The sequence below is a fragment of the Stegodyphus dumicola genome, chromosome 11 (genome assembly GCF_044657685.1).
Source record: "Stegodyphus dumicola isolate Sdum_Otavi_A_Nest chromosome 11, ASM4465768v1".
Taxonomy (NCBI): domain Eukaryota; kingdom Metazoa; phylum Arthropoda; class Arachnida; order Araneae; family Eresidae; genus Stegodyphus; species Stegodyphus dumicola.
The window spans coordinates 150,428,972-150,441,542 of record NC_140778.1 but is presented as its reverse complement, the minus strand read 5'-3'; the positions used below and the strand labels follow the sequence as shown (position 1 = coordinate 150,441,542).

Genomic DNA, 12,571 nt, shown 5'->3' with positions numbered 1-12,571 from the left:
ATTGATAAGTCATTAACGGTTGGAGTTACTGATCTACGATTGGCTAATTCTTCAAAACTAGGAACGCACTCAACACGTGATATATGATAACACGAGTATTCAGCCAATCATCGGATGAATTAGTTGGTTCCGTTTTGCGTACTGGTTCTCCTGCTCTTGTTTCTGTAAAATCCGTAGTTTTTTCCATACTTTTCGTAGCTCGTAGTTTTTCATGAATTTCCGTAGAAACTACGGAGAATCCGTAGTAGTTGGAGTCTACGTATATGTGATGCGGTACCAGATTTCAGGTACGGTTTTTCAAATTTTGACATGTTGAGCTCAAAAGGTTCCCCATCAGTGATGTAGTTTCTATCGATAGTTGAGTACAAGCTAGAATTTGATGCCATTAATTGAATTAAAATCATACACTGTTTTATGTTTAAGAATATTAAAATGACATATTTCTGAATAGCTAAATTCTAGTTTTATTTATATATTGTAAATTGTGAAGTATAAAATGCAAAAATAGCTTCATAGCAGCAATATCACTTTGGTTTAATTGCACACTAACCTTTAATCTGAGATAAATTAAAGTGAGCAAATATTTAAGTATCCCAATTTGGATTGTTCTTATAGTAATTGATATTTGAATATTATGTTAATATTCAGGCCCACCAACAATCAAGTGATTATCATTGGTAGCTGGGCTGGCTGTATGGGGTTTTTTGTCATGTAGAAAATAATAACATAAAGTTTATTTTTTATTAATAATAGTAATTAATTATTGTTTAATTGTTCTTTATTGTTTAATTATATACATACAATATTTGAGTAAGATATAACTGTTTTTTAAACACATGAAATTATAAACTATGTGGGTAATTGCATCACAAAAATATGACATGAACTTTTCTTTAAGTCAGTTATTAAGCTTATCTCTGCTTCTGAGAAAAATCCTCATATTTAGCCATATTAAATTTATTCTTATGACTGAATGGTATAAACAATATATTTTAAATTGTTTTAGAAATTCGAGCACAGAATTACAGAAATTATAATACTGAATATTATAGACATATAGGACTGAAATCATTTATATGCACACAGAATATTTTGTATTGTTACAGTATTTTGCAAAATAATATATAATTACAATGAATTACATGCATCAAAAAGTGATTGGTAACGATTCACCTGTGTTGACCATGGAAAACAAGTCATCTGTATTGATCGCAGAAAATGATTTGCCCATATTGACCACAGAGAGCCCTGAACTATCAGCATCTGAAGTCTCTGCTGTGCAGGCATTATTATCTCTACAGGATTTGAAAAAAGGTCAAGCTACCCAAGTCACAAGTGGGGACTTAAAATCAACTTATCTTCTGAAAGCCAATGAGCTGTCAGACAATCAACTCAAATCTTTAACAGGACTACATTCAAGAAGCCTCCTTAATTTTTTAGCAGATAAAATTAATCAAGAAATAAAAATAACAAATAAACATATCTTGCCACTTAAGAAACGGATTAAACATTGATGAGAATCAAACTAGACATAACATTTTCAGCTCTGTCTGTATTTTTTGGATGTAGTGCAAAAACTGTAAGCAATATATTTTTTACACTGATTCCTATTTTAGCAAGTATTTTAAGTAGTGTTATTGAATGGGTTTCCAAAGATGAAGTTATGGCAAATCTGCCAAAGTGCTTTGCTGATTTTAGCAATGTGCGTGCAGTTCTAGACTGCACAGAAATTGTCATTCAAAAGCCCAAATGCTTACAGAAAGGATAATGACATATTCCCAATATTATGGTGATCATACTATAAAGTATTTAATGTGTATCTCACCAGGTGGGCTAATTACCTTTGTAAGCAAAGGCTATGGTGGAAGAGCCTCCGATAAACTAATATTTGTGAACAGTCATATTATAGACATGTTAGAGCCACATATTGATGCTATTATGACAGATAAGGGCTTTCTAATTGAAGATTTATGTGCTGAAAATTTCATTCAGTTAATCAGGCCCCCATTTTTGCACAAGAAAACACAATTTTCTGCTGCAGAAGCAACATTATGTAGAAAAATAGCTTCTGAAAGGGTTCATGTTGAACGTGCATTCCAAAAAAAGAAGATATTTGCTATTCTGAAGTCCACAGTTCCATACAGTTTACTTCCACTATTAGATAACATCATGCTAATAGCAGCTGCTTTAACTAATATATCAAAACCGATTTTATCTGAAAATAAATATTAATTTCAATACATAAACAAGAAACCCTTCTTCTGTTCAAAGTGCTAAGAATGTAATTTGTTACTTTTTTATTCTTTTAAGGTGGTACACTTATGTATTTCAATCTTATAATTCAGCAAATGTTCAGGATTAACAATCTTGTAATGTAACATATGTTCAGGATTAATCTGTGTCACATTTTTTTTAACAGTGTAATTTAATGTGCAGAAAAACCACATTAAGTTCTCAAATTTTAGAAATTATTGATGTTACAAATTTTATCACATTATTGAGATAAATTTAAAAATCTTGTAATATGATGATAAAATAGTATCGATTGTCTAAGACTAGAACTGTAAACTTTCGTATAATATTTTATTTCAGGGAAAAATTGTTATCATCATACATTTCATAATAAATTATATTCTTCAAAATGTAATTCCTGTGGAAATTTTTTTGCTTAAATAAAAATTTCATGCAATGTACTTTGATGGTCTCAAAACATATGATTGCTATTGCTACAGTAAATTTCGCAATTTTCAGCAATTATAGATACAGTTTAAATTATTTTTTATCTAACAAATGACAAATTACAATTTGAAAGCATTTTTATCAAATAACATTTACCAATTTTATTTTTAATTTAAAAAAAATGAATAAAGAAGTATGTTATCTTAACCATTATGTTAAATATATTTGATATATATTAAAAGCCAGACTAACCAACCGGCTTTCAGTAACCACAATATTTTAAAATTCTGGAAACATTTCCCCCCTCAGAAAATTTAATAAATGAGAGATTTGTAATGCCATTTTAGATGCTCGTATTACCGATACATTGTTTGCCAGTGTGATTTATACTATACATATATATGTGTAAATTATGAAAATAAATTACTAACTTATTTGTAATAGCCCTTTACAATTTTTTTTATACACTGGTTATCATAAATTAAGGAAAAATCACGATTACTGAAAATGTTACATGTAGAATTTTATGAAACTTACACACAATATACAACACATAGTAAGGTATCAAATAACATAAAATGAAATTACCAGACAATTATTGGTAGTATAGAAATTAGCATATGAATAAAATGAACAAATCGAAGACATCAGCTTGCTATAGTAAAAGTCAAGGAGGTTAGAATAGAAGGAGGGAGGGTTCGCGGTTTCCTCCACAATCGGGGAATGAAACTTTGCCGAACAAGCGGCGTCCATGTTTGTGACTTCAAAACATTGCATTACGGCAGTGACATGTACGTGTTTCTAACCTGTTCCGTGCATTTATTTTCCAGTAAAAATATGTTAAATTTATAATGAAATCCCTCGCTATTGTTGAATTTTTGTTTTAAAGTAATAAAGATGATATCCATAATTTACTATGTACAGCAAATTATTAAGAAATAGTTCGAAATCTAAATGCATGCTCATAACATTAAAGCCTTTAAAAAATGATGTTTCTGCATGTTTCACGGATTTGCTTAGGTTAGAAAATAAATCTGAATAAAATAAAACAGATTTATGTGAATTCATTGATTTCAGTTTATGCGCATTTCATATTTATTAATCTCGAAACTGCCTTTAATTAAGTTGAATTACAGAAATATAAGTTTTTGGATACATCTTTCCACATGTTCAATTGTGTAAATATTTTACTTAATTTTATCACTATACTGCTCAGAAATTTGTAAGTTTATGCAAAAAATTTTTAACAACAGAACAGTTTATCTTAACTTAAAAAAATGAATAATAATTAATATATAAAGAAAAGCATTGCTTTATTTAACACCTTTACAATTAATAAAAATAGTAACAATTGATTTCTTACTTTTCATGAAAGTTATAAAACGAATTAACTAAAACGTTCAAATTATAAAATTTAAATCCTACCATATAGCATTGTATCTTGAGGAACGAAGATACCAGCTATAAACAGAAACATTAAAATGTATTTAATATATTTTGATTATAGTTATATTAAATAACCTATTTTAAGTCCTTTTTCTCACATCTGGAAAGAAAACCACATGACATTGTGATATTTTTTGACATAGTTGTGATATTACATAAAAAAAAAAAAAATTAATACTTACGTGTGAAAAATAATGCCCGGAATTTTTTTCGAGAATCTAAATGTGCATCCATATGCAATACAAGCTGACATGCTTCAAAAAGAAAAGAAAAAAATGTTGCAATGACAGACTTCCTTGCACAAGTCACGGTGATAACAGGAAGATAGCCGCCAAGCTTCACCGTTTGAATTGAACCTTCCCTCCTTCTATTCTAACCTCCTTGGTAAAAGTACCTTCAATATGGAATATAATCGCCTCTAGAAGCAATACAGCTATTCAAGATATGGGGCCCTTTATAGATCTGTTATATTTTATTTTAATTTTTAGGTGGGTAAAACTATAGTTTGTGTAGCTTAATGTAAATCCTGCACTGATTACAGGTAAATATATATAATTATAAAATAAAGAAATAGAGTACCTCACTTCATAACAAATGCCTTGGAAATTACTTTTCCAAGATGATCATTAAAAAAATGAACGTTTTACTAGCATATATGATCTAAAATTTAACAGAATATATTGCATTATTCCTTGACATGATAATATTAATTCAATGTTCAATATAAGTTTTGAATACCACCCGAAAATGCATCATTTTCCACACCACCTTAGAGGTATGATGCTAGGTGCGTTACCCTTTTCTGGGCGGGTTCTCCGGTAGACCTATTTCCCTTTCATCTTTTGGTAAATAAGCTAATGCTTTAATGCATATTTTGAAAATGTTGGACAATTATTGGCAATATGTGGTCAAAATATGAAACATGTAGGATAGATATCATTTTTTATGAAATCAATATCTTTCTCTACAATTATTTTTACGAAACTGTTATCGAAAGATGAGAATATAATAAAATCGCATATGTTGATACCAGTTAAGTACATGCCAAGCTGCACTTGGCCATAAAATTTGTGTTTTTTCTTTAGTGCATATTTTGATTTATCAACTGTTAAATAATTCAGATCATGAATGATTTCTAAAGCAGGTTTTTGGCTTCCTTGAATGGGACATTTTATCTCAAGTATCTTAACATCTCCATTTTTGCAGAAAATTATTCCATCAGGGTATAACCAAAAAAAGGAGCATCTGGGTGTACAATTAGTCCACATTTGCTTACTGAATCACCACAGCTTTTTATGTATGCATTTCTTGCTGCATCTTCAAATTTCAAACCATAAAATGTAGCCAGGTTGCCTCTAAAATCAGAATTAAGGATCCTATTTATTTTGGTACTCCAGTCAGGACTTTTGTTTTTAGAGTACGTAAATATTTCATAACATACACTACTTGTTATTCTTTTCTGCTTTTCACAAAGCCATGACATTGAATCTTGATTAATTGTAGATAATACCAAATTTTTTGCTTCATCTTTACTAACCTGAAATTATAAAATTATTTAGTTTAAAATTCTGAAAAGAAATGTAATGCACGAACTACAAAAATATCAAGCTATATGTTTTTATATCTATGGTTTATTCAATGATAATTTCTTTTAAAATATATAAAATATACCATATGATAAACATGTGTTTAAAAGCATTGACATTCCTTGTTATTAGATAAAGAGTAAAATTTCTCTTAGCTGGGAATATGAAAATAACAGCACTTTTGAAGATCTAAATTTAAATCCGAAAATTAGCCCTATGAGGTAAAGAAATTAATTGATGGTATAACAAGCTGGAGATTAACAAGTATACACATGCTGCAGTTTCTACAGGAAAACATTTACATTTCAATTCAGCCACCCAAAGTAATAAGCCTTATCCAAATAATGGATTCAGGGATTTTCTAAAATGTAAAAATGAAATACCGATCCCTTTTTATGTTTCTGTGTGCAAGCTGTGAAGGTAGTGTCCATAATTTCCAGAAACAGGTCACACTAAAAAGATGACAGATTAATTTTGTTTCTTATTTGGAAAGGTGTAAAAAAATTAGCATTTGGAAAGGTGTAAAAAAATTGCTGTTAGTGTAAATTTTTTCTATGAGCATGTTTGTAGAAGACCAGTCGACTGACGACAATTCTATTGGCATTAAAACGTGTTTGGTGCCCATCACAAATACCATGACATGAGGGTGGCCATTATGAATGGTTTTTGTTTTTTCTGTGCTGTTCTTTTGTTTTTCGTGGAAGTAGATGCCTGGGAACTTCTAGACCCTCTTCTACTTCCATAAAGTCTGAATCCGCAGATTCAGAAATCATCTCATCAAAAGAGCTATTGCTGTGACTTCTATTTTTATTGGATATTTTATGTGTAGTAGTTTTGGGTTTACTTTGAATAACTGTTTCTTTCTTTTGGTACTATATGGGTTGCATTTTCTTTTTTCTTGTTGGATGTAGACGGTTGGGTTTTATTTGGCAGGGTCTGTGTGCCTATTGATGTTTGGGTGGCGGCTGTACGAGATGATTTTACAGCACTGGCGTATGATGTGTTTGGTCGCAGCTGTGTGCTCTGGACTAATCTTCTGGCTTCGGCATATGAGATGTTCCTCGTAACCTTTGCAGTCTGCACTTCTTTTTTCAATTTCCATTTTGGGCAGAGGCGTGAAAATGCTCGGTGCTCACCCTTGCAATTTATACAAAGAGGTGCAGCGGTACAATTTTCAGAATCATAGCCAATCTGTGAGCATCGGGCGCATGTGAGGTTGCCACGACAAGACGTCTTAGAATGGCCGAAACGCTGGCATTAGAAACATCGCATAGGGTTTGGAATATAAGCTCTTACAGGAATATTTAGATATCATCCAGCCTTAATATTCTTAGGCAGATCAGGCGTGTTGAAGGTAAGGATCACGTGTTTCGTGTCTATCAACTTACCTTCTGTACGCATCTTGATCCGCCTTACACCGCAGACATTTTGTTCGGAGAGCTCAGAAGCGATCTCTTCTTCAGAAACATACAGAAGGTCGAATTCTGAGATTACACCACGACAATAGTTCAGTGACTTATGTGGTGTTACAGTGACATTCGCTTGCCCAAGTTTAGTTATCTGAAGTAAAGAAGCAGACTGGGTGGCTGAGTTTGTATCAATAAGCAAGTCTCCGGAGCGGAGACGCTTTATATTTCTCGGCTCACCAATACAAGACTGGATATATTTGTTTATTATGAAAGGAGACATCTTATGCATTTCGCCAGAAGGACTAGAGATGACTAGGAAACGGGGACTATTGTTATGATTTTTTTCATTTGAATCTATACGTAATTTTTTTGTAGTAGACTTTTCAGAACCAGGTTGAGTGACTGGTTTAGCAGTAGACGTTTCAGAACTAGGTTGAGTGACTGGTTTAGCAGTAGATGTTTCAGAACTAGGTTGAGTGACTTGTTTAGCAGTAGACGTTTCAGAACTAGGTTGAGTGACAGGAGTGTCTGGAGTTACCTCGAAATCTTTTATTAAGTAGATATGAGAAGCCACAGTGAAAAGAATAAAGATTCGGGTCCGACGGCCCCGCCCACCACGGAGCCCAACAAGGGAACACAGATTCCTGTGTTAGAGATAGGCGGACCTATACGCAAACTGAAGCCCCACAGTCGGCTTTCCCGAGAGCTTGACCCCAAGCCACTGACACAAGGACTAGTGACCAGCCGATTGACACCCGTGAGGACGACTAAGGTGCCTCCCGTTTAGCTGAAGCAGAGGCCAAAGCAGTGTGTTGGGGACAGTACCTCGTGCCTCAACTACCAGGACCCTCCTTTCCAGCGACACGGGTCTCCACGCACGGCAAACACGTGGGCAGTTTTCTCGCCATTAGAAAACTAGAAACAAGGTCTATTCCAGCCTCTCGTGATGAGCCCCAAACTCCGTAGAGAGAAACCACGAGGGAGAAGGGAAGGGGAAAAGTTCCAGCCAAGAGGAGAGGAGACGGAAAAGAGGATAGATCACTGGGGCTCCAGGATCGTGACACCCATCTAATGAAGAAGATGATCCCCTGAAGGGCTAGGGTACCTCGGGATTGCCACACCCATACTCACAAAAGTGAGCCCCCTGAGGGTGTTTAATTTTTTTAATATTAAATCGTGTGTGTGTTTTAAGTAATATGTACCAGTTTTGATTATTATTTATTTAATAGTGGCTGACATGACCACAATCAGAAACATGATAGACAGATTTCACATGCTGCAGTTTCTACAGGTTTGGTTTATTTTGTTACGGTAAAGCACACGAGGGCTATCTGCCTAGGGAAAGGGATGCCTTCGTAAGGGAAACTGGCACGCATACAGATTACACATGGAGAAAACCACAAAAACACCTATGCAGAACACCCTGGAATCAAAGCGGGTCGGAACAACCAGGGTTCAGCAATTTTATCTCGTGGGTGCTGGTGGGCCTCTGTTTCTACAGATGGCATCATAAAGTAAGAACATGTAAGTTCTAGAAATATATATTCAATTATCTAAAAAAAAAAAGCCTTATCCAGAATTACAAGAATTCTACTGTATCTGCTGAAAATAGATAAAACTGAAAACAGATATAGAATTTTTAATAGATTTTTTTATTATCATTTTATTGTCCTTATAGGAGACATTCAGTATTTATAGCACTGAGAAATTAGTGAAGAAAAATAAAAAATGTTTAAAGAAACATATTTATTGTATAAAGTACTAAGCAAATTACTGTACTTACTTGTACATTTTCAGCAAAGAATTGTTGTGTTTCTGGCTGAAGATTGAACTTATACATCGGAATCAAATTCTTTTCAAAAACTTTAATTAATGTACCAACTAAATCTACGTTAGAGACATTGATATTGTTATCTGCATTCAAATTTGGCCTGTAAGAGAAAAAAAGTTAACAAATGAAACTGAACATTTCTTCATATCTTTGAACTATTTTGAGATGGAATCATTTCAGTTAATTAATAGGAGGTATTTTCTACATCTTATATTTCTATGTTTATATTAAAATTACATACTGTTAGACATATTTAAATACATTTTTTAAAACAAGTGATCTTTTGAAAATTTTTTGTTTTGGCTCTTGACTGCAGCACAACTTATGTCAAAAATGTGATTGTGTTTCACTTTTAATTTCAAATATAAAATGTGAAAAGTATTTAGAATAGTATATTTAAAGAAAAAATTACGACATTTAAAATTAGGCCACACAGTTTTGTTACAGGAAATAGCATTAAATGTCCGAACTGTTTTTCTGTTATTTTTATCATAAAAACTAGTATATTGAGAGTGTTATTTATACATAATAAAATTTATGTAATCTTCTATTCTGAAAGTCTTTTATACTTATTTGATAAATGATTGTTATCATTAAAATAGTTGAACTTATTTCTAAATCATGTTCATATTAATTAGTGTTACAAATATATTTCTATCTGATATGCATCATACTTACATTTCCGTTAGTTCTTTTCGAGAAACCTTGCCCGATGTTTTCATATGCAGAGTCTTTGAAGAATTCGCATATTTCTTCACGTACCTTTCTCTTTTTCACTTCTCCCTCAGGGGGCTCACTTTTGTGAGTACGGGTGTGGCAATCCCGAGGTACCCTAGCCCTTCAGGGGATCATCTTCTTGGTGAGACGGGTGTCACGATCCTGGAGCCCCAGTGATCTATCCTCTTTTCCGTATCCTCTCCTCTTGGCTGGATCTTTTTCCCTTCCCTTCTCCCTTGTGGTTTCTCTCTACGGAGTTTGGGACTCGTCACGAGAGGCTGGAACAGACCTTGTTTCTAGTTTTCAAGTGGGGAGAAAACTGCCCACGTGTTTGCCGTGCGTGGAGACCCGTGTCGCTGGAAAGGAGGGTCCTGGTAGTTGAGGGGCGAGGTACTGTCCCCAACACACTGCTTTGGCCTCTGCTTCAGCTAAACGGGAGGCACCTTAGTCGTCCTCACGGGTGTCAATCGGCTGGTCACTAGTCCTTGTGTCAGTGGCTTGGGGTCAAGCTCTCGGGAGTACCTGCTTTCGGGAAAGCCGACTGTGGGGCTTCAGTTTGCGTATAGGTCCGGCTAGCCCTAACACAGGAATCTGTGTTCCCTTGTTGGGCTCCGTGGTGGGCGGGGCCGTCGGACCCGAATCTTTATTCATTCACTATGGCTTCTCATATTTACTTAATAAAAGATTTCGAGGTAACTCCAGTCACTCAAGTCAATCCTGTCACTCAAGTCACTCAAATCACTCCTGTCACTCAACCTAGTTCTGAAACTTCTACTCCTAAACCAGTCACTCAACCTAGTTCTGAAACATCTACTGTTAAACCAGTCATTCAACCTATTTCTGAAACGTCTACTGCTAAACCACTCACTCAACCACTCACTCAACCTCTCACTCAACCTACTTCTGAAAAGTCTACTGCAAAAAAATTACGTACAGATACAAATGAAAAAAATCATAACAATATTCCCCGTTTCCTAGTCATCTCTAGTCCTTCTGGCGAAATGCATAAGATGTCTCCTTTCGTAATAAACAAATACATCCAGTCCTGTATTGGTGAGCCGAGAAATATAAAGCGTCTCCGCTCCGGAGACCTGCTTATTGATACAACCTCAGCCACCCAGTCTGCTTCTTTACTTCAGATAACTAAACTTGGGGAAGCGAATGTGACTGTAACACCACATAAGTCACTCAACTATTGTCGGGGTGTAATCTCAGAATTCGACCTTCTGTATGTTTCTGAAGAAGAGATCGCTTCTGAGCTCTCCGAACAAAATGTCTGCGGTGTAAGGCGGATCAAGATGCGTAAAGAAGGTAAGTTGATAGACACGAAACACGTGATCCTTACCTTCAACACGCCTGATCTGCCTAAGAATATTAAGGCCGGATATCTAAATATTCCTGTAAGACCTTATATTCCAAACCCTATGCGATGTTTCCAATGCCAGCGTTTCGGCCATTCTAAGACGTCTTGTCGTGGCAGCCTTACATGCGCCCGATGCTCACAGATTGGCCACGATTCTGATAATTGTACCGCTGCGCCTCTTTGTATAAATTGCAAGGGTGAGCACCCAGCATTTTCACGCCTCTGCCCAAAATGGAAATTGGAAAAAGAAGTGCAGACTGCAAAGTTTACGAGGAACATCTCATATGCCGAAGCCGGAAGATTAGTCCAGAGCACACAGCTTCGACCAAATACATCATACGCCAGTGCTGTAAAATCATCTCGTACAGTCGCCACCCAAACATCAATAGGCACACAGAGCCTAGCAAATAAAACCCATCCGTCTACATCCAACAAGCAAAAAGAAAATGCAACCCATATAGTACAAAAGAAAGAAACAGTTATTCAAAGTAAGCCCAAAACTACTACACATAAAATATCCAATAAAAATAGAAGTCACAGCAATAGCTCTTTTGATGAGATGATTTCTGAATCTGCGGATTCAGACTTTATGGAAGTAGAAGAGGGTCTAGAAGTTCCCAGGCATCTACTTCCACGAAAAACAAAAGAACAGCACAGAAAAAACAAAAACCATTCATAATGGCCACCCTCATGTCATTGAACTGTCGCGGTTTCCACCGAAATTTGCTTGACATCAAATCTATAATAAATGTGTATCATCCTGTGTGCTTAGCAATACAGGAAACAAATTTGAAACCCGAACACCATGCAAAACTTCGGAGGTTTTCTTTCGTCAGGAAGGATAACATTGCAGGTGAGCGTGCCAGTGGAGGTGTAGGTCTCCTCTCCTCACTGGATTATCCCTCAAATGTACTTCCTTTGACGACATCCCTTCAAGTTGTCGCTACTCAAATAAATTTTGATATTATTGTTTCATTTGTTTCTTTGTATTTGCCTCCAAATGAGCACATTTATCAGCAAGATTTAAATAATCTAATAGAGCAGCTGCCTGAGCCTTTTATCATAATAGGAGATTTTAACGCCCATAGTCCACTCTAGGGAAGTAAAGATACAAATTGCCGAGGAAGACAAATAGAGCAGATGATCGAAGATCATAGCCTTTGTCTCCTAAATAATGGGCAAGATACGTACTTCCATGAGCCTTCAAGGACATTCCACGCTCTCGATCTTGCCATCTGTTCACCATCTCTGTTGCCATTTTGCACTTTTAGTGTCGGAAATGACCTGTACAACAGCGATCATTATCCTATTTTTGTGTCTCTTGCACGAAGAGGAGCAAACCCCGTGTCGAGAGTCCCTCGTTTTATCCTGGACAGGGCAGACTGGGAACTCTTCTCTTCCGTTGCAGAGCTGACAGAGGAAATGGTAGAAGGTGTGCATATCGATGACGCTGTTGAAGCTGTTACTAATACTATTATTCAGGCAGCTATGCTTTCGATTCCTAGAACATCAGGAAAAACACTAAAATATTCGAAACCAT

The 12,571-nt window shown here is 35.2% G+C and overlaps 1 protein-coding gene and 1 pseudogene across 1 annotated transcript; one reads left to right on the top strand and one right to left on the bottom strand.

Moving 5' to 3' along the window:
- Positions 1-1,118: 1,118 nt before the first annotated feature.
- On the top strand, positions 1,119-2,586 carry LOC146994433 (uncharacterized; annotated as a pseudogene).
- Positions 2,587-5,168: 2,582 nt separating this feature from the next.
- Positions 5,169-9,146, bottom strand: LOC118197981 (uncharacterized). Its single transcript, XM_085826494.1, has 2 exons — positions 8,904-9,146; positions 5,169-5,662 (listed from the first exon to the last, which is right to left on the bottom strand). The coding sequence occupies exons 1-2, from the start codon at positions 8,958-8,960 to the stop codon at positions 5,336-5,338; spliced, it is 384 nt and encodes a 127-aa protein (XP_085682620.1). The 5' UTR covers positions 8,961-9,146; the 3' UTR covers positions 5,169-5,335.
- Positions 9,147-12,571: the final 3,425 nt, after the last annotated feature.